We start from the raw sequence: 22,733 nt of genomic DNA on the forward strand, positions 1-22,733 counted from the left end.
GAAAACTCCATGGCATGGAAGGTTTTTGAAGGTTGCCATTAACCTACTACCTTCATCTTCCAAGGCATAAAAAAGTGAGAAACTCCATGCAAGGTTTTTGAAGCTTGCCATTAACTAACAACTTTCTCTTCCTCAAGGCTTAAAAAATGTGGGAACTCCATCCAAGGTTTTTTAAGGTTGCTATTTATACTACTAGGAAACCACATTTTATACCCCAGAACTACTAGGGAACCGCATCTTATACCCCGGAACCACTAGAGAACCACATCTTATACCATAGAACCACTAGAGAACCACATTTTATACCCCCGAACCACTATGGAACCACATCTTATACCACAGAACCACTAGGGAACCACATTTTATATCCCGGAACCACTAGGGAACAATATTTTATACCCCGGAACTACTAGGAAACTACATTCACCTCGGAACCACCAGGGAACCACATTTTATACCCCGTAACCACTAGGGAACCACATCTTATACCACAGAACCACATCTTATACCACGGAACCACTAGGGAACCACATCTTATACCACGGATCCACTAGGGAACCACATCTTATACCATGAAACCACAGGGAACCACATTTTCTACCCTGGAACTACCGAGGAACCACATCTTCTACCACGGAACTACTAGGGAAGCACATTTTATACCCCGGAACCACTAGGGAACAACATTTATACCACAGAACCACTAGCGAACAGCATCTTATACCACGTAACCACTAGGGAACCACATCTTATACCCTGGAACCACTAGGCAACCACGTTTTATACCCCGGAACCACTAGGGAATCACATTTTATACCTCACAGCCACTAGGGAACCACATTTTGGTTTGGACTTCAGACTCGGACTTCCGAACCAATCTTCGGATTTCCGAATGGAAGCCAGTAGAAATGGCAAATCTACTGGTTCCCGTCAGAAATCTGAAGGCTGGTTCGGACTTCCAAGTTGGAAGTCCGAAATAAACGTCAGAAATCTAACGGAAACCAGTAGAAAATGGAGCTTTATCACGTTGGCAATGGAGTTTTTTTTTTCAAAACTACAATGGCAATGGAGCTTTATCACGTTGCAAATGGAGTTTTTTTTCAAAAGTACAATGACAATGGAGCTTTATCACGTTGTAAATGGAGTTTTTTTTTTCAACACTACAATAGCAATGGAGCTTGGAAACGTTGGCAATGGAGTTTTTCTTTTCAAAACTACAATGACAATGGAGCTTGGAAACGTTGCCAATGGAGTTTCATGTTGGAAGGCTTGTGGAAGGCTTAGGGAAGAAGAAGAAGGGGGTATGTGGTGCATAGGGATAAGTGCAAGACAGTGGAGGGAAAAAAGAGGTAAGAGGGGTATTTTAGTCTTAATCTCTCCTCCACCGTACCTCACAGCCTCTCTCTTAGAAAAAAAAAACAAACGTACCATTTTTTGACAATATCACCTAAACTTTGCATTTTTTTAACAATTTTCTCAAAGAAATATTGAGCCACATTTGAGCACGGATTGGAAAGCTGGAATATTGAGCCACATTTGAGCATGTGGACCAGACTATAGGATGATCCAAACCGTCCATATGATGGGCTACATCGTAATTAGATAATTTCTATAGGGAGATCCCAACCCTCCGAGATCTACAGAGGGTTTTCCCCTATGCTGTGTTCTTTTGATTTCATTTCTCCTTTGTTTCTTATTTTCTGCGGAAAACCAAAAAAAGCGTGTTTCCTTGTTTTCCTGCGAAACTTTTTTAAGCTACGTTGAAAACGAAAAAAAATACGTGTAATTGAAAGGAAACTCATTTCCGAGCCCAACTATCGGAAATCCGTCTTTTGCCCTAGTTTTCCTCGACAAAAACTCATTCTCGTCTTCCTTCCTTGCCACCGCTACACCTCGTCGCCTCCGGCCTTCCTCTCCGGTGAGACTCTGTCCTTCTCTCACTCTTTATCTCTCGTCTGGTTCTCTTTCTCTCTTGTCTGGTTCTCTCTATCTCTCTCTCTTTCTCGCTCTATCTCTCTCTGATTCGGTCGATTCGATCGAGATATCTTCTTCTTCTTCTCTTTTCAACCCTCCCCTTCTTCTTATGTACATATTTTGAGGGTTTAGGGTTTCGGATTTTGGGGTTTTGGTTTCAGATTTTGTAGCGTTTCGGATTTTTTGAACGAGTATGGGTGTGAGCAATAAAACCCTAAAATCAGAAATTTGATTTTTTATTTTTATGGTTTCTAAAACAGATTGAAGGGTTTCTGCAAAATCAACTTATTCTAGTTCTCCATTTGATGTTTTTGGGTATTTAGTTAGGATTTCTGATTGTTCCTCTCCATTTTTTGGATGCTGGGGTTGCTACAATCAGTTTATAGTAGTGATAATTGGTTATTTGTAGGGTTATGATAAAATCAGTTGGTTATTTGTATTTGTGGGGTTATTGCAAAATCAGTGTATTTTTTTTTCATGTATTTTTTCGCAAATCTCTCCATGTATTTTTCATGTATTCCTAATGTCTTCCTGTTGTTGGTTGGCCCATGTATTTTTTAGTTGCTTTTCTTGGACTAATTTTTGTTCTATGAAAGAAACACTCCACCCTGAACTCTCCATGTATTTTAGCTTAGCATATTAGCTTGAGTATTTTGTGGGTTTTTTTTTTTCCAAGTTTTAAAACCGTTTGATGCAAGTCTCTGTCTATTTGATACTTGTTTGAGTTCATTTGATACTCAATTGGTTTTATCAATTTGAACACCTGATCTATTTGATTTTGGGTGGATTTAGGGTTCCACAAATATGATTTTTTCTTGTTATTCATGTTTTTTTTCTTCTTTTGCAGGTGACCATCCTACTGTCAATTTTTCATTCTATTGATTTTCCCTGCTACGAAACGCATATTTATGTAGTTTCTGTTAGTTTCTGTGAGCTTTCTGTCAAGTTTCTGTGCAACAAAATGCTCATCTGACAGGTTTTCTATCAGGTTTCTTTTCCTTCACTTTCCTTTCTGCCACGTCAGTTTCCTACCCTTCACTTCCCTTTCCTTTCCTTTCCCGACAAGAGAACTGAGCACTATAGATCTTTCTCTCTAGAACCTAGGGTTTCCCCCTCGTCCTCTCTGAAAGCTAGGGTTTTGTCTCTGAGATGAATTCTTCGGAAGAGCGAAGTCTTTATCCCCTGTTTCTTGGAACGCATGATCTTTCTTGCCAGGGGTTAGATGCCCTAACTGCCTGCAAAGAATCCAAGGTAATTTTTTTACCTTCTTTACGGGAACAATTAGGGTTTTGTATGTACATTTTTTTTTTTAATCTCTTCGGAGCCCAAAGTACAGTTTTTAGGGTCTCGATTGACCGAAAACTACGATTATAATGTATTCAGTGTCACTAGCAGAACTAATATGAGACATCTTTTTTTTTAAAAAATGTCAAATTGGGATATACTTGCATGAGTTCAAGGTGAATTTGGCTATTCTGGATGATATCCTCATCATTTAATGCCTAGGGTTTTTCTCATTGGAACGATGTAATTAAAAGGAATTTTTGTTTGACTACTCAAATACTATGCTTTCAATCGTATGTTGTTCACATATTATTCCATATACAAGTGTTATGCATATTAGAATAACTTTGTTTGGAGGTGATAGAGCCTGGTTCTATTTATAGGAGGTAAAGGAAGAAGAAGAACATAAATGAATAAAAGTAGGGTTAGTTCGAGACTGTGTTTAAAAATGCGATTGTGGCGCGGAATGCGGCCGAAGAAAATCCTATTTGACTCGGCACAACACGGTCGAGTACTCGGTTGGCATGGTCATAATTCGGGAGAGTCAAAGGAGTTTTTGTTGACTCTGCATGGCAAAATGCGGAACGCGGCCAAGGTAAAAGGGAGTTGAATCGGGGGAGACCACGATGACGCCGGGGAGTTTTAAAACTATGGTTTGAGGAACCTGACCTCTATTGTGCGGTGCTTAATATTGAATTATTGATTGCCTCTAACAGCCATGCACCATCTACAATTCAAAAGGAGGAAGTAACATAAAATAGCAAATCATAATTTGAGAAATAATTGTAAATGGGACACGTATTAGTTGGGTCGGTGAATGGCTCCACGAATGGATCTTATATGGGCAAGCGTAACACCCTTAATTTCAACCTTGTCCTCAAGAAGGTTGTCCGAGCGGCGTCCTTACTTGCAGCCTTGCAGGTCTACTCATTTTACAAGATCCTACTTACTCCCTGATCATGTCATTCGGCAAATCTTCGATCCAAGATTTTTAACTTTTCCATTGGTTGAAACGTCGGGCAATTTACCCGGAGCAGTAACTTACTCCACTAAGTTTTTTAAGCAGGAAACATGGAAGACCAGATCTATCTTGGACATGAGAGGGAGTTCTAGCCTATATGCGACAGTTCCAATGCGCTCCACTACTTTGTATGGCCCGTAAAATCATGGAGCCTTATTGAGGCACGAAAATTGATTGATACTTGTCTATGGGGCTGCTGACATAAGAATACCCAGTCACCAACATGAAATTCTCCTTTAGTTCGGTGCTTATTTGCTTGTTGTTTCATAAGAGCCCGGGCCCCTTGTAGCATCTCCTTGAGTAGTTGCAACATGCGATCTTGGTCCCTTTGGTCACAGAATCACAGTCTACCTGATGGATGTCCGGAGACCGGGTGTAAGAGTCTTGTAGAGGTAGAAGGCGTCTATATACGAGATGGAGTAGTGTTTTTTGTGTAGATGAATGGATGATGGTGTTATACACCACCATCTTGCCATTGAAGCCATCGTATCCACGCTTTTGGCCTTTCACCCATGAAGCAATACATGAATGGAAATAGCACACAGAATGACATGGTTAGATACCATTTCCCTCTTATCCCCCAAACACACCTTACATTGTTCTCCGAAGCCCTTGAACTCCCTTGCACACCCTTCCAATAAAAACTAAAAAGCACGTGAGGTGCGTTTATAGGTGCGAAGGAACCCAGAATGACCTGTAGAGGGCGGAGAATAAAGCTCCTATAGTATAATTGGCTTCCAAGCCGAATTGGCCGCCACTACAATGAGGTCCACTGCATCACATGTGTAACAGGGAACAACAATAGGATCTCATTGTAGCCTCCGAATAAGATTCTGTGTTGGGCAAACTTCATCCCATTCCTTCCCGATTGCTTCAGGAATCGGGATCTTTACAAAGTGGCATTCATATAACTACCGTCCATGCATGTTCTCAAATATGGGACAATGCATTCGCTACCAGTTTATCCTGGTAGATAATTGCATAGTCGTTCCCCAACAATTTTGGAACTCACTTCTGTTGTTCCATAGAAGAAATATGTTCCTCTAAGATATGTTTTAGACCTTATGGTCCATCTGTATTTAGAAACAGCGACCAATGAGGTATGGTCTCCACTTTGAAATTGCATGGATTACCCATAATCTCTTTATCATTCACCCATAATCTCTTGCTCATACACGAACATTTTTTGAAGTAACTGTGACTGTGATAGTACCTTACTCGTGAATGCCAACAAACGACCTTCCTGCATAAGTACTCCTCTAATTTCTTCTCCTGAGACGTCACATTCTAACACAAACATCATGATGAAGTCTGGGAGGAAAGAACCAATGTAGTTTATGTTGCCTCCTTCACGTAACCACTTTTGAAGGGCTCTTTAGCCTCTGCACCCCACTGTTGAAGAATGAGCCGGCGACTCATAGGCAGTGGCTTGGTTAAGGGAACCCACCGGAGCCGTAGCGAAAGCGAGTCTTCATAGGGCAATTGTCACTGCTTATGGACCCAAACCTGGGTGATCTATCCACGACCAGGATCCAATTTTCACATTTAAATCATGTGTCAGATATACTAATACCCCACCCGCGGACAGCTAATGCGTTCCACTTATTGAACAGGGTCTATGGTCAGTCTGTGACCCCTGGATGCCGAAGGCGTCCTTGGGGTGATCTCGTAGTTCCTACGGGGTGGAGACGATGTTAAATTGAGTATCCGTTTCCCTCCTTTTCCTGCTAGGATTGGAAATCCTGTATTTTACATATCCATACGATCGAGTCTTTGGGTTTTCGAAATAGTATAATGTAATCAGTTGAAAGAGTCTTTGAAAAAAATGCATGTTGGGTCTTTGAAACAGTTCGAATTATTTCGATAATAATCAGTTTGATCTGTTTTACCGAGACCCCAAAAAAGAAACGGTAGGTACAGCCAGTCCGTGAACGGCCAACCAGCGCACTGTAAAAATTGGATAGGTTCGATCTATGGTCATTGAGGCCTCCTAAAAGGATATAGAATAAAAAACTATTGATGCATTACATGGCATTTATAATCTGGGATTAAGAGGCCTGGCATAGTCACACCACTCCAATTTTTTTTTTCACAAGCAATGCATTTATCAAATTCAAAGTGGATTCGACCACGGAAATGCTCTGATGTGATCGATTTTTCATAAGGATATTAAATAGTTATAGGTAAACGATTCGTGTGCGGTAACAGATCGCTTCTTCCAAAGCACGCCCTGTTCGTTCCGCTCGCAACAATCCTATTAGTTCTCCGGGTGAAAAAACATTAGACATTCCATCTTCTGAAACCAACACTTTTGATGTTATTTGACCGTATAGTAGATATCCCAAGTTATCACTGCAAACCCCAAGATATTATTACTATGAGGGATGAACAAAGATCCAGAGCTCTGATTCAAAATTATTCAGCTACAAAGTTCATTTTGTACACTGCGGGGGGTTCTATTTTTCTCTTAATGGGAGTTCCAGGTATGGGTTTATATGGTTCCAATGAACCAACATTAAATTTTGAAACATCAGCTAATCGATCGTAGACAAACTTGGGATTTGCGATTCGAGGTAAGATCGGTTCAGGATCATGGGATCCTTTTCTATCAGATAGGAAGGGTTGTTGCACAAAATGTACTTCTAAGTAATTGCCCCATAGATCCTATATCTATCTATATGAAGATTTGGAACCCTGAACAGACTGCCGGTGATAAGCTGGAGGAAGGTGAGGACGACGTCAAGTCATCATGCCCCTTATGCCTTGGGCGACACACGTGCTACAATGGCCGGGACAAAGGGTCGCGATCCTGCGACCACATTACTTATTCCACTGGATCTTACGGAGCCTGTTCATGCACGACATGATTCGGGTCTGATCATAGAAAAGATTCTCCTCAAGCGAACCAGCCTATCCTCTCTCTGTAGAGGGAAAGGAAGTCTTCGAATCACTGACTCAAACCTATTGTCGAATCCTACTCAACAGAATATGGAGGTACTTATGGCGGAACGGGCCGATTTGGTCTTTCACAATTACTTCGACAGGGTGCAAATATCTCAATTTCACCCTTTTAGATACTTTTTCAGACCCATTGCTCCATCATCTTTCTTTGGCTGAGTGGTATGTACTTCCATGGCGCCCGTTTTTCCAATTATGAAGCTTGGCTAAGCGTTCCTACTTACATCGGACCCAGTGCCCAGGTGGTTTGGCCAATAGTGGGTCAAGAAATATAAATACAGATACACCCAATACATCGAAACTCATTGCCCATGGATAAAGAAAGACAGATTTTTGAGATTGACAATGATAGTTCTTTTCTGAGTGAACTAGAAAGTCCTTTTTCTAATTATCTGAATTCTAGTTATCTGAATAGTGGGTCTAAGAGTAACAATCGCTATTATGATCGTTACATCTTTCTTTTAGTTGCTGAATCTTTGTTTGATTGATCAATGTGTGATATACCAAATCCTCATTCCTAATGGAATCGAAATGATCTCTGGATTGATCTAGTCAGATACAATTTGAGGGATTTTTTAGATGGCGAGTGCCTGATCGAATTGATCGGGTCATGTAGGAACAAGGTTCAAATCTCTCGGTCTGTTAGGATGCCTCAGCTGCATACATCACTGCACTTCCACTTGACACCTATCGTAATGATAAACGGCTCGTCTCGCCGTGACCCTTTATTGTTCATCTACAAATATTCAAATTTTGATGCCTAATACCCCATAGATAGTTCGAACTGTATTGGAAGACCAAAAAGATTCTTCCAATGTATCATTTCTGGGTCCAATGGAATTGATAGGTATAGGAAGAATAGGTATAGGATTTGAAGGCTGTTAGTGGTGCACTGATTTCTTCATAATCCTTGAGGAATTTGCTGTAGTAGCTACTTTGACTGAGAAAATCTCATAGAGCCTTGATTGTTTTTGGTGTCTAGTATCTGACTATAGCATTGACTTTTGAGGGGTCTGTTGTCACCCCTTCTTTGAAAACAATGTGGCCAAGATACTCCGCCAAATCTTTTTCAAAGCTACATTTGGATCTTTTGACACTTAAACATTGCTCCCGCTGGTGGGTGAGGGTCGCACGAAGATGGTGTGAATGATCCTTTCATAGACAAACATCATAAAAGAATGCCAAAATGAACTTGCATAGATTTGACCTTGAGTGATATATCGTTCATTAGGCTTTGGAAGGTGGATGGCACATTCATTAATCCAAATGGCATCACCAAAAATTTGTAATATTCGTCGTGGGTCATGAAGGAGGTTTTTAGAATATCGGCTTCATGCACAATAATCTGGTGGTATCCTAAGCGTAGGTCTAACTAAGAAAAATATTGAGCCCCTTCGAGTGCGTCGAGTAACTCATCAATTTATGGAATATGATATTTTTCTTTGACAATCACGTTGTTCGATGCTTGGTAGTGACACGCATGCATCACATTCCGTCTTTCTTAACTAATAACTGCAAGGAGGAGTGTGGATTCATAATAGAATGAATGTACAAAGTCCGTGTTGTCTCACTCAATTCGATCTATGTGAATATTCACTGACCCATATGCCAGATCAGTTTGAAATAACTGCAAATAGGAAACTTAAGATCTGAGTACATGAATGGCTCTCCTATGGGGCGACGGTAATAGGAGGAGATATATGGCATTAATTGTAACACTGCTTTAAGTTTATGGTAGTTCTGTTTATGTATTTCATGTGCCTTGAATGAATTCTAAATATTTTGTTCTAAAGCAGCCAGCACCTAAATTGTTACTTTCCACAGCTTACATGTCTCTCTGCATTGTTTGTTAAAGTATTGGTTTTCAATCTTTGAAAATCCATCTAATTCTTGAAGAAATTCTATTGAATGTGTTGGCACACTATAAAAGTATGATTTTGTTAAGTATGATTTATCAGTTTTATGTAAATTGGCTTGCATGAAGAACTTTTTACATGTTTTTGATTTAGTTATTTTGAATTTTCAGGATCTAAAGGCACCATCTTTGAGACATTTATATCACTTGTTGTTGCAATTGTCTTTGGATTCCTCGTACTATACCTTCGAAGATACGCTTTCCATGGATATATGGAACCACTGGTTTGCAATAAAAATAAAATTTACAACTATTTCCGATCTTTGTGATATGCTTTACAAAGAACTGGCTAAGCAATCTGAAGAGTTATTCTCCAGCATGGGCTTTGTTCCTGAGATGATGTCATATAAACAAGCTGGCCAGCATTCGGATGTCTTGGTTGCTTCAGAAGATTTTGCCTTACTGTTAAGATGTTGTATAGTTATTTTGAAGTTGGTAGAGTTTGACCAAAGTGTGGTCTTCGAGAAATGCCAAATTCTCATAACAATACTCAAAAGATTATGTTGTCCAGATTTGATGTTGTATGTTTCTGGCCACATGGCAGGAAATAACAAAAATATCATTAGCTTCAAGAGGTCGGTTTCTCAAGAATGCACATATGATCTTGATGGTGGTCTCACCTCTATTTTGGAGGAGTCGGCTGCTTCTGTGAGCTTTATTGGACATGCTTGTTCCCTAGTTCCTTTCTTGTGCTCAATACTTGAGGTAGTTCCAAGGATTCTAACTTCTGTCATTTTTATCAAACATGCCTTGAAAATGTGCTAGATTCATAAAACGCGGAGAAGTGATGTAGTTCTCACCTCCCTCATAAATAAGGAAATATATTGTGCTATTCAATCTTTTGTTGAGAACTAGTTCAAAATTATTTTTTTTGAATTGTATAGTTCAATGTTTCTAGTAGGTTATGGTTCTCGGCTATATTTTAGATGTTACTTACTAATGCTAATCCAAAATTATAGTTTGCTTCTTCACCAAATCACTATGAACCTATTTGGAAATTGAACATGGTCTCCAAATGTCCACTGCTTTAACACGGTTTCCTTAACTTATAAAAGTCTTCCATTCGAACCCAAGTTTCGTTCAACATCATTAGCTCAGCTGTTAGGGTTGGAACCTAATTCTCAATGAACGGCCTCTGAAATTGAGGACGAGCTTTCTGATTTTGTTTTTCTCTTTATAAGCCAAAGAAGTTGAAACATATTTGCGTATGCATAGGAAAGTTATTTCCCCATAAAATCACCCCCTACTCTGCTAGGTTGGCCAAGCTTTGACACGTCGTTGGCATGAGCATCTTTAGAGTCTTTCAAGGTGGTATTGGTACTTATAATCCCTAGTAAAATGCTAAAATAAGTTAACTAATAGACAACCATACCAAACCATTAAAAAAAAATAAAATGGAAGAAATGACAACCATACCTTTCCCTATTGAACCAGCAGAGTGCCAAATTCCAAAGATGCTTCCTGTAGTGAATCCGGAACCCAAAAATTATCAATACTTTAATTATGATTCTTACAACATAGCAATGCGAAATGCAAACAGATATTTGGTTGTGTGACAATTAAAGCCAACCAAAATGCCTGAAATAAAATAGTCAAGAGAGAACAATATGCCATTTTTGTCCATGGTTCGCTAGATGCGTGAAGCTTCACTGATGGCCTCAGGCTGTGAGTAAATTCCAGAAGTTTATGCCATGTCACCTAGACTTTGTATAGTTTGTAAAAGTGGTGCTAGAAAAGATTCTTTGAGACCAGACTCAAATTGTTCAATAATAGGGCGACTTTCAAGCCTATGACCTTAAGACCACGTTTGGATACCTCATGTTTTTGTATTTGGATTTGGATTTGAGTTTTGGATACAAAATACATCAACCATCCTCATGCTCATGTTGTACGAGGGAGGGAGGGAGGGCTACAGAGAGGGCTGCTGCTGCAGCAAGGTCGAGGAGCAACGAGGGTGAAGGTAATTGCCACAAATATTGATTTCCAAATAATGTCTTGCAGAACAGATTTGAAAATCAGATTTTTTTTCACTGATGTAGCTGATTTGGAAATATAAGGATCTGGATTTGGAAATATAAGGATCTGATCCAGTTCCAAATCTCAACTGCAAATGTGAGAAATCTAAATTTAAATCTTGTGGGTATCCAAACGTGGCCTAAAGGTTTGAGTGAATTTCTTTCGTAAAAAAGGTGCCAGAAAAGATTTTTTTGAGAGCGACTCGAATTGATCAATAATAGGGCGACTTTCAAGCCTATGACCATAAAGGTTTGAGTGAATTTCTCTGTTGCTATCCGTCCATGAATTGATCTTTCATCCTACAAAAGTGGATCATAGGATCTCTTGGAACTGAAAGTGGAAAACACCAGCACTTCTTGGATTATCCAACTTCATTGCAAATTGATTCGCCTCACTAAGCAGGCCATTATGTGATAGAATGACAGTCATGCTCATTGTGTGAAGAACTCCTAAGCTGAATTCCCTTTGCTGTATCTGCAAAGTTGATTCCCAAAACAACTTGGGAATTACTCCATCTATTGCTTTCATTGCCGTTTTGCTAGTAGGGCACACATTCACCTTTGAGCTAGCTCCATTGAAGTTTTTATTATTTTTCTCTTCACAACACCAGTATCAGTGTGAAAAACATGACAGTTCATACGACATTAGCATACACAATTCCTCTTGGAAGTTGTTGTGTTCCCATAATGTTAAATGTGATGAAAGCAGTAGCCAGGTGATTCTAAAAATGTGACAAGAACTTTTGGATATGTTGGTAAAATTTACATCTTTCCAAAGACTATCCAATTAAAGCATTTGCGTGACAAATTCGGCTAACACAAAGCCCATAGTTTGCTAGCCCAAAACTCTCTATTACTCCTCATTAAACCTCCGGCACTATTCACAAGAAGAGTTTTACCGAGTATTTTGAGACTTCCTACCCTTAAGCTTGCGTCAATGATTGGCCTTCAAACCTCTCTCCCCAATATAATAAGTGAACCTTTGTCACTTCTTCCATGCATTCAGGAAACCCCGTTTGATTCGATGCTATTCACTCGACAGTTGACACTGCCACGAGAATATTGTAAATCAACATAAAGTGCATGAAGAATATTTGAAAGGGCTTTAACCGAAGTTGCACAACTCTACCATGAAGGAAACCTTCCCTTTCAGAATGAAAATCCCTACAACAGCAAATTGTATGCACATGTGCCACTCAGGGTGGTTTGGTTGATCGGGACAAGTGTATCCCTTTCAGTTCATAAATTTTCAATTTTCGAATATTAGTGCTCTTTAATGTTCAACACATGAATTAGTTTTTCCTTTTTTAGATTGACCAAGCATGGATTTTTCTATGGTTTCTTCACTTCCAAAGTGCTTTATATGAGTAACTTATAAGTTGCAAGTGCCATTATCTTCAGGTTTTCACATTTTTTATGGTTTCTTTATTTTGGTCTAGGCTAACAAGTGGCATTATCTTCAGGTCTTCACAGATGGGATATTGGTACATCAACAATTGACAAATCATTTAATAAGGACAGATTATGTTTCTCCAACAAAGAGCAAGCTGTTTATATGTCACGGCAGTCAGAATTTTATTGTGCCGGAGATGGTTTCTGCTCATTTTCTTCTATCAGTTTCTGATGGGTGGGCCTTTAATGAATTCCCCCACACGTTATTTTGGTCCCATGGCAGGGATTTCAAGATTCCTGAGCTAAGCTTACCCGCAGCTATGATATTACTTGGCACTCCTATCATACTTACTGCACCGAAGTTGCTCCAAGCACATTTGGTTTCATTGGTTTCTAGATGCATTGGCATCTACAAGGATCCTAGGAGTAGAATATTAAATCCAGCATTGTTGAAGAACTGCATGTCAGCTTTTGAATTATCAGTCAGCCTGTATAATGGGCAAATGTCAACTTTATGTTTGGGCGACCATCCTATTGGAGCCAACAGTCTGTCAGGTTTTTGGGTTATGGAGCCATGTACATTGGAGAATGGGTCCCATATAAATTTTGAATCTCATGTTCAACCTGCTACATACGATAGAATTAATCAACAGATTCATAAGTTGGTTGATTCATGTTCTCATGATTTGTTCTCTGGAAAAAAATCCAACCTTGTGAGCTCCTCTATAGCATACATTCAAGAAAACCAATATGTTCTAGACGAGTCATACAGAGATGTGATTTCTTCAGCTCTAAATTGTATAGTAGTGGGGATTTCTAGGGACATTGGTGTGAATGCACTGCCTAAAAATGGTGAAATAAAACAAGAAGTATTTCTGTTGGCTGCTGTACTACAGTTAATGAGTTGTTCACTGTTGCAAATTATATGGTTTATGAGGCAAAGTGGGAGTTTGGGTGGTTCAAAAACTTTGAAAGATTATTCACTTTGTCGCGAATATGACTTTATAACTGGCATTATTAGTTGTTTTGGGCGATATATTGCAAATCATCCAATCCAGAAGCTTGTACTTGATGCTATGGAACAATATCCGCCTAGGCATAAGGATACCAAGGTGATGTTAACACATTTTGCAGGCTTGCTACTATTTAGTTTTGATAGAGGACCAGAATTCTTATGGAAAGGCTGCATTTTTGTGATGATGACACTGATGAATCTTTTCATCTTCGAAGAAGGCAATTTAGATTCATTGATGCCATTGCTTGATTGTATAAAGGAATCTTCTTGTTCTCATTCTCCTCTTGCTAAAACCCCAAAGGTGAGGGTTTTTTTTTTTATTGTTGTTTCATTTAATTTGTGACTTTGTTAATTGAGTCCATTTCTATGTTTATTTTACAACCTAGAGGCTAATTGTGCAGGTTCTGGTCCGCCGAAGGCAAAGGTCTAGCATAATAATTGCCTTACAAAAGATTCAGACGCCCTGCATAAGTGGGAGACAGAAATATCTGAACCATGACAGGAGGGGGTAAGTCATGCTATTGAGTCTTTCCTTATGTTATATTGATTTTATTGCCACAGATATTGTTGCTTTTTTTTTCTCAGCTTCAATTTCCATTCAGCCACCTGGCTGTTAGGGTTTTCTTTGGAATTTCATCGTTATAGGATACATACATAGTATATAGTTGGGCAATTCATCAATTCAAAGGGGATGAAATTTTAATACTGGTAGCTGTCTCAGAGAAAATTGGAACTCCATTAAGTGTCTGTGTCAATGGAAATTCTTTGCATGCAAGTTATATGATAATATATTATTACTTATAAAACTCTATGTTTTCTACATCAAATATTTATAGAAAGTGGTTATAATCTGTATGTAGTCCACCAATTGTTGTGGTAGTGCAAAGAATTGGAACTCCATTTACAATTGTTTTTGGTATCAGGCCATTAATGTAACCAAGTTTTTGTTTTTCCATCAATAAATAGTGTCACTGCCCAAGATCATTATATAAAATTTACCCCTTTCAACAAATGGTTGTAATTCCTACTCACGGAATCTCAATAAGACTCAAACTGTAATTATGCATTTCTGAATATTCATTGGACATATTTGAAGGCATAATCACTAAGAATATTCCCACAGATGCAGCATAAATAGGAATTATTCCTATAGATAAGGCACAGCCACAAGGTAAACATAAGAATCACAATGAACACAATGAATGTAGAGCATCCTCACAATTAATTTGGAACAGTTTGGATTTTGCATAAAGTCTGTTTTTCTTTTTTGGATTTCCTAATAGATCTAACCAAGTCACCCAATGCAAGATCTAATCTGAAAAGGAGAACAAATCTGGATTTTGAAGAAAAAACCCTAGATTGTTACGAAAAACTCTCTAAAATTATGTGAGTCTTCTTTCAAAAGATCAGATTAGGCCAATCTCAACCCTCAAATCTGTTGAGAGGGGAGATCCACACAAACTAGAGGGGTCTTACTAATGATGACATCAGCTGGATGATCACCTTGGTGTTTCTTTCTCTTCAAACAAAAGGGGAAAACAAGAGAAAGGAAGGATCGAGCCTGCTCCACTACTTTGTGGAGTTCTGATGCCTTGTTGAAAAGAAGGCGAAGAGAGAGAAAAATATTTGAGAGAGAAAAAGTGACTCCACTACTTTGTGGAGTTCGGCCTTCAACAATCAAGAATTACATAGATGCCGTTAATGAAAATAATAGAAAAGTTATTGCTAAATTGCCACTAAAGCTAATAGGGGGCATATAATAGGAATTCTAACCAATCTTTTAGGGCCCATTTGGAAACCTCAGATTTTGTATTTGGATTTGGAATTGAGTTTTCAGTACAAAATGAATAGATCTGCCAGCTCATGTTGAGGGAGACAGAGAGGGAAGGGGGTAATTCCTGCTTCAGGGGAGACGTTGAGGAGCCAAGTGGGTGAAGGAAACTGCCAGATCTGTGGATTTCCAATTTCTTATTTCCACAGCTTATTTGAAAATCTGTTTTTTTTTTCATTGTCAGTCGTTGAATTGGAAATTCAAGGATTTGATCGGGATCCAAATGTCAACGCAAAAAGAGCTGCAAATGTGAGAATTCCAAATCAAAAGCTTCTCGGCATCCAAACGGGCCCTTAAGGTTTCTGGATACTGTTTACAACAATATTAATTACCCTTCTTTAACGCATTGTGCCCAGTGTACAAGGTTCCATTAAATGTTACCATTGTTTTAATTTTAAATTCATCATCACTGTGGGCTCTGCAGTTCCTGTTATGAATGCAGCTTTATGTTTAAATGTTTTTTGGGAAGTTTATTTTCAATATTAGATTAGTGTCAATGGGCAAAAATTGCTTATATATTGACTACTCTGTTACTTGTATGCAGGGTGGAGCCTCTTGTCGGCAACTTAGTAGAAAAAACTCAAAATGGTCAGCCGGAAGCTTCACAAAACAGCATGTCTGTTGAGGATGGGGTGGAGCTTGACCTCAGCATTGAGAAGGATACCTGTAATGGAGAAGTATTTATCAATTACCATTGCCAGAGTAGACCATCTGATTATGAAGATTTGGCTGACTTCGTAGTGTGCAAGCGCGGAAAGGACTATTCCAGTTGGTTGAAGAAACGAGAAAGTTACAGGAAGTGGAAATGTGAAAAATTAGCAGTTGTGCGCCTTGAAAGTAAGAAGTTGTCACGGAAGAAACTTATTAAGGGTACAACTAGTAGCTGAGACTTGTACCAAAAGTAATGTGGTTTGAAATGGGCTTGGCTTGGTTCCAAAATGGTTTTGTCATAAAAGGTGAAGCCTGCTTGCTTAGTCAGGGTGGTAAAGGACTCCAACAGAGCTGAACTCTCAGGGGCAGTTTGGCACAGGGATAGGAATTGTTTAAACTCATCCAAGGTTTATCTTCAAACTCCTTTCGTGTTCTGGCCCCAACTACAGATAAAAGTAAAACAGAGCGGGGATGTTTTACTTTATAAAAAAATTGGATATTGAAATCTCGAGTTGGGTTATGAGTTCAGTATCCAAGAAAGCTAAGATCCATTCCCCCCGCCCTATTATAATTGCACCATACTTACTGAAGATTCAGATGCTTTACATAAGGGTGACACACGAATATCTCACCTACGACAGGAACGGGTAAGTACTGCTATTTAATCTTTCCTTATATTGATTTTGTAGCACAAGGTATTTTTGCCTCCTTTTTCTCCCAACCTCTATTTCCATTCAGTCACCTGGCTGTTAGGACTTTCTTTGAAATTTCATAGTGAATGGCTATATATATGTATATTATATTTAGGAAATTCACAGATTGAAAGGGGGTGGAATTTTTATATTGGTTGCTGCCTCGGAGAAAGGTGGAACACCATCAAATGTCTGTGGGTCACCAGCAATCTTTGAATGCGACTCATATTCTAATATATCAGTACTTGTAAAAATCTTTTTTTGTACATCAAATATTGTTTTTGGTATAGAGAGTGGTTGTAATCTATGAGATTTTATATGGTGTAAGCCCTTATAGTCCCGTATTTTTCAAAAGGTACTGTAAGGACTAAGGACCACATCATAGGATGATCCAAACCGTCCATAAGATGGAACACAACGTAAATAGGTTGTTTCCTGAAAATCATTTCCACAGGATAATCCTAGCCCTCCGATCTATAGAGGTTCCCATAATATGCAGTTCTCCATAGATCGGAGGGTTGAGATCATCCTATGGAAATGATTTTTGGGGAACAACCTATTTACTTTGTGTTCCATCTTATGGACGGTTTGGATCATCCTATGATGTGGTCGTACAATACTTTTAAAAAAATAAGGGAATATAAGGGCTTACACCGTATAAAATTCATAATCTATACTCAACCCCTGGTTGGTATAGTGCAAAGAGTTGGAGCTCCATTTATAACTGTTTTTTTCCTTCAGCCCATTAAACAAATGGTTGTATAATCTCTACTCCCGGATTTTCCACAAGACCTGAAATGAAAATCTGCATTTCCAAATATATGCTCTACATATTCGACGACATATTCGCTAATAATATTCCCACAAATATGGAACAGCTAGGAATTATTCCTAAACATATGGCCCGCCACAAGGTGAAACATAAGAATCCGGATGAACACAAGGTAATAGCATCCTCACAATTGATTTGCAAGAGGTCAGATTTTGGATCAAGTCTATTTTTTTCGTATTCGCTAATAACTCGTACAGTCATCCAATGTGAGATCTGATCAGAAAAGGAGAATAAATTGGCATTTTGAAGAAAAAACCATAGATTATTACAAAAAACTCTTGAGAAATCTGTCAAGTCCCTCTTACAAAAGATCACACCAAGCAGATCTCAATCCTCAAATCTGTTGAGAGGACAAGGGGGAGCTCCGCAGAAACTGGTTTTTTCCTCTTTGAACACAAGGAAGGACAGCAGATGCTGGTGATGGAGTTTAAATCTTCAACTTTTAGTTTTAATTAAATCAATGTTCTGACACCATGTTGAAGAGAAGAGAGAAAATTATTTCAGATAGAAAAAGTCACTGCACCAGTTTGTGGAGTTTGCTCTTAATATTAACTAATGATCAAGAATTGCATAATTGTCATTAATGAAAAAAGCAGACAACTTATTACTAAATTGCCACTATATCTGAAACACAAACACACATGTCAGATTAACTTCCACAATGGCCTTTAGAATGTAAATTGTTATGGTCCCAGATAGCAGACACATAATGCGATTTCGAACCATCTTATAACGTTTCTGTATGCTGTTTATATCCTTATTAATTATTAATTACCCCTTTTAACAGTGTTCCTAGTGTACAAGGTTCTATTAAATTGTACCATTGTTTTAATTTTAAATTCATCAACACTGTTGGCTCCGCATTTTCTGTTGTGAACACAGCTTTATATTTATGTGTTTATTTCAAAATTCATTTTCAAGATTAGAGTAGTATCAGTGGGAAATTTTTTCTCATTATCGACTACTCTTTTGCGGTTTTGCCTCTATGCAGGGTGGACACTCTTGTGGGCAACTTCGTAAAACAAATATGAAATTTTTGGCCGTTCAGAAAAAAAAAAGTGGAAGAACAAGTCTACAATCAAAGTCTTGTGTATTTTAAAAGATGACACTCGAAAGCTGAATTACCATAAGTTGTTGCCAATCGAAGATGTAAACATGAGGATGAGGTCTTTTCAGCAACTAAAACTGGCTTAACAGTTGATATGTTTATGGATCAATAGGAGCGCCAAAAAATTATTTCATAAATAGTTTCCTGGATGCCCTGAAGTGTCTGGAATGTCATCTTGACATCCATTGGTGAGCCCAACAGGCCTTCGTTTGTCACAAAAATTGGCTAAGACCATTTTTTTTTTTTGGATGGTTTGGTTAAGATTATTATAATGATTTGTGCAGTTAGTGTTTTTTATTTAATATTTTGGTAAAGTTTAAATTAGTTTTGCTGGACCCTATTCAGAGAAAACATGAATAGTGTTTTCAGGACAGCAACATGCGTTACAAGTTTACAACTTGCATTAGAATTGCTTTAAACTTCTTGTGAACCTATTTTAGTATCACATTGCTTTGTAGTCTAGTATCTTCAAAAGTGCTTCTTCTTCGTGGTAGATGAAAAAACTCCAACATGATGATTCTCAACAATAATCTAGTTTCCATTCAGTGCTCAAAGAAATATTTGAAACCGGAGGAGTGACAACAGAATTTTCACTCCCAGATGTATTTGAAATCAGAGGAGTGAGCATGAGTTAGGAACTACCACAAAACTCAACTATTGTGTGTAATAATGGATATACTACAATACCATGGTCACCTGCAATTTTGAAATGCAATTGTGGAACAGGAGCTTGTTAATTTTAAGCATTTATATGATCTCTTGGCTAGGAGGGGACCTTTTAATGCTTATTAGAATCAATTATCTGTCAATGTTCTGCCAAAACTTTATGTTGTAGCATTTTGTAGGACTCCTAAAATGCAGTGTTGGATGCTTAGTTGGCTCTGGTGTTCATTCTGGAATTAGTGGTTGTATTATTTTCTATTTTGTCTGGCCTACTTTGCTACAATATTATCTCTTTCATAACTGTTTGTTATCACTGTACACACACATTGCAAGATCCAACAAGTTAACAAACTACTCTTTCATCAAACCTTGAATTAGAGTTTGTTAGAGTCAAGACTAACCATAGATCATGTTAATTTTGGGTTGTAAACTGAGCTATGAGATTGTGTTTTATAGGGTGTGCTGTGGATCCCTGCTTAGTGCTTACATGGTTCTTGTGCTTGTCAATTTTTTCCAGGATCTACTTCAAGAGCCACAAAGAGACCTACGTGTTATGATTGGTGCTACCGTGCTACTCAAACCTAACTCGGGACAGTTGGGACAGGAAAAATTAAATGTAGATTATACCAATGTTGTATCAGATGTATTGGTACTTACAGCCTTTCCCATTGATCGCCCTCCAAACAAAACAACCTGATCTGTGTAGGCCAGAAGCCAGAAAAAGCATGATAGCTCGCTTGATCACACTGGTCGCTCCGCTTGTCTTCTTGGTGGAAGGGTTCAGGTTCAGTGAAATGAATGAGCGAGAGCTGTTTAAGAAAGAGGCGGAACATCGCCCTCCGTGGCAGCAATGGGAAAAAGAGATATTGATTCAGTCGGAGGTAGACTTTCGATGAGCGGAAGTAGATGCACAATGGGATTCACCCTGGATTGACTGTGTTAGTGCTCTATATCTGATTTGTCGTCTGTCTCCTATTGTTACGAAAATCCCTTCCTGATCAAATCAACCCGAAGAAAAATAGGAGGCAGCTACTCTGGTTTATACCTGCCAATTTTCATTCAGTTGGAGAAAGCAAGTGGGATATATTTTTTCGTGAAGGAGACCAGAAGAAACTTGTTTTGTGCTTATTACTGATCTTTCTACTGAATAGTTAAAATCATCAAATATTGAGGATAGAGAGTTGTGTTTCTTCCCAACATGATGTTCATTTACAACATGACTGAGAGAACTTGGGTGGAATTTCTCAACATAATGTGGAAGATAGACTAATTGAAAAGGAAGTGTTATTTACGCCCCTTTTGATAACCAGGGACACCCAGCGTCAGTGTATCAATGACGAAAGGGGGGCTAATGTACTTGTTGTCGGAAAAATCCAGTGGGCTTGATTGCAACGTACGGTGGCGCTGGGTGTACCTGTTGATCAAAAGGGGTGTAAATATCATTTCACACATCATGAACCTCTCTTTTTTCTGGGCTTTTTTTTTTCACTCTTCGACAGAGAAATTATCTGATGAAAGAGGGCGTACAAATACGTCCTCATCATCCCATCCTTGGTCCTCTTTCGCAACTCTATCTGTTTTAAATAATTGGGTGTTCCTAAAGCTGTAGATTGTGTTTTAATTCTAGCTCCAAAAATAGTAGTTTACAGGCAATTTCACTGATGAATCATGAATCAATCCAAGCATAACAATAGTTATCAAGGGTGGTACTTCCATCCCACCACCTTTCTTTCACTTTTTTACATGCTCACTGTAGGATGATCCAAACTGTCTATTTGATGGGCCAAAATGTAAGTAGGTTGTGGCCCAAAAATCATTTCCATAGGATAATCCCAACCCGCTGATCTATAGAGGAATTGCATATTATGGAACCTTCTCTAGATCAGAGGGTTGCGATCGTCCTATGGAAATGATTTTTGGACCACAATCTATTTATGCTGTTGCCCATCAAATGGACGGTTTGGATCATCTATGGTGTGGCCTGTAAAGTACTTTTACATTTTGGCCAATCAAATTGGATGGTTTGGATCATCCTATGGCATAGCCCATATATTACTTCTTGAAAAATAATAAATGATTGTACGAGCTTACACCATATAAAATCTCATCATAGAGATGTTGTCGCGCGGGATTTTAATGTGCAGACATTAATGTGCGGACTTCTCCGAATTGTCCATGACTCTTTGGGGACTTGGACTTTAATGTGCGGAAACTTGTGACTTTGGGGACTCCAGCGGGGACTTTTTAGAGTCATGCAGACATTGAAATCACCCGTCAGTCATCAACAAATACATGAATTTGAAGTCCTAGAGATTTAATAATCAATTTTTACTATAATCCCATGAATTTGTGGGCCGTACTAAAATATCAAGTATTATTGTGCATTTGTGAGTCTTGCTAAGGTAGTCATTTCACTTTGGATAGGGTCATAGGCTCATCTGTCTGAGCCAATAATAAGTTATTTGTTAGACTGATCTAAGCCATCCACTTGACATGGCTTGGTTTGGATCTACTATAGCCCCAAAATCAGGTCAGCTATGCTGGCGATCTAAACTGCCCATTTGACAGGGCTTGCTTTAGATCTCCTGTGAAGGCCACAAGAGACCCAAAGCAAGACTTATCAAATGGACAGCCGAATCATTCCAAGGTGGGACACACTACCTTGCGGATGTGTCCTATCAGATTTGTTCGGTAGGAGGAATGCTTTAGAAGAAGGTGCATTTTTGTTGCACTTATATGGCCCACCATTGATTGATACAGACCGTCAATCTGATACGGGAGGAATGCATGTGCCTTATACATTTAATATGATTGGGCCTTCTACGTGTGACTTTACATTTTGTGCCCGTCCTGCTACACATGAAATGTAGTCTTCTTCAATTGGAAATCTAACTCTATGAGGAATACTTACATTCAATATGCAAAAAACCAAAATTAGTGTTCTAATTGTAAATAGGGGTTATTTCATTGTAATTGAGGGCTTCTTCTAGAATCTAAAGCTTAAGAAAGCAACCAGATTCAGACATATGTAGAGCGAAATTAAATCTCTCTAATGCATGTAATGGCCTTTTCAATTCCATTTAAAAGGAAATGTGAGGAGAAAAACTTTAGAATTAACAACGGATTTATTCCCTATTGAGCATACAAGCACTACCTAGAGGTTAAATGGTTAAACCATCTCCAACTCCACACAGCTTGAGTCTATAGGCTGAATCGAAATAACAACAAACTTGAAACTGTAGTAGTATTTTACGCACATTTGATAAACATGTGACATGCATGGAACTCTAAGAAAAAAAACTTCATTCCAATGAGAAAAGAGCTATAAAAAAACAGAGAGAGAAATGTGCTGTAAATTTTCTTCTCTTTCACAAAGACTCAA

General features: G+C 38.6%; 1 protein-coding gene across 3 annotated transcripts; it reads left to right on the plus strand.

Annotated features, from left to right (window-relative positions):
* Positions 1 to 1,700: 1,700 nt before the first annotated feature.
* LOC143852714 (2-isopropylmalate synthase) lies at positions 1,701 to 20,540 on the plus strand. 3 transcript variants are annotated; one of them, XM_077362277.1, is made up of 8 exons: positions 1,701 to 1,918; positions 2,822 to 3,225; positions 9,264 to 9,857; positions 12,631 to 13,875; positions 13,976 to 14,082; positions 15,950 to 16,703; positions 18,572 to 18,876; positions 19,869 to 20,540. In XM_077362277.1, the coding sequence occupies exons 2-6, from the start codon at positions 3,124 to 3,126 to the stop codon at positions 16,290 to 16,292; spliced, it is 2,391 nt and encodes a 796-aa protein (XP_077218392.1). In that variant the 5' UTR covers positions 1,701 to 1,918; positions 2,822 to 3,123; the 3' UTR covers positions 16,293 to 16,703; positions 18,572 to 18,876; positions 19,869 to 20,540. The 3 variants fall into 3 exon arrangements, with proteins under 3 accessions (XP_077218392.1, XP_077218391.1, XP_077218393.1); XM_077362276.1 differs by lacking the exon at positions 18,572 to 18,876; XM_077362278.1 differs by lacking the exons at positions 2,822 to 3,225; positions 18,572 to 18,876 and having other exon boundaries at positions 1,702 to 1,918.
* Positions 20,541 to 22,733: the final 2,193 nt, after the last annotated feature.

Source organism: Tasmannia lanceolata, unplaced genomic scaffold (assembly GCF_043159265.1).
Source record: "Tasmannia lanceolata isolate RefF3 unplaced genomic scaffold, GAP_Taslan_0.1 ptg000019l, whole genome shotgun sequence".
In the NCBI taxonomy this organism is placed as follows: Eukaryota; Viridiplantae; Streptophyta; class Magnoliopsida; order Canellales; family Winteraceae; genus Tasmannia; species Tasmannia lanceolata.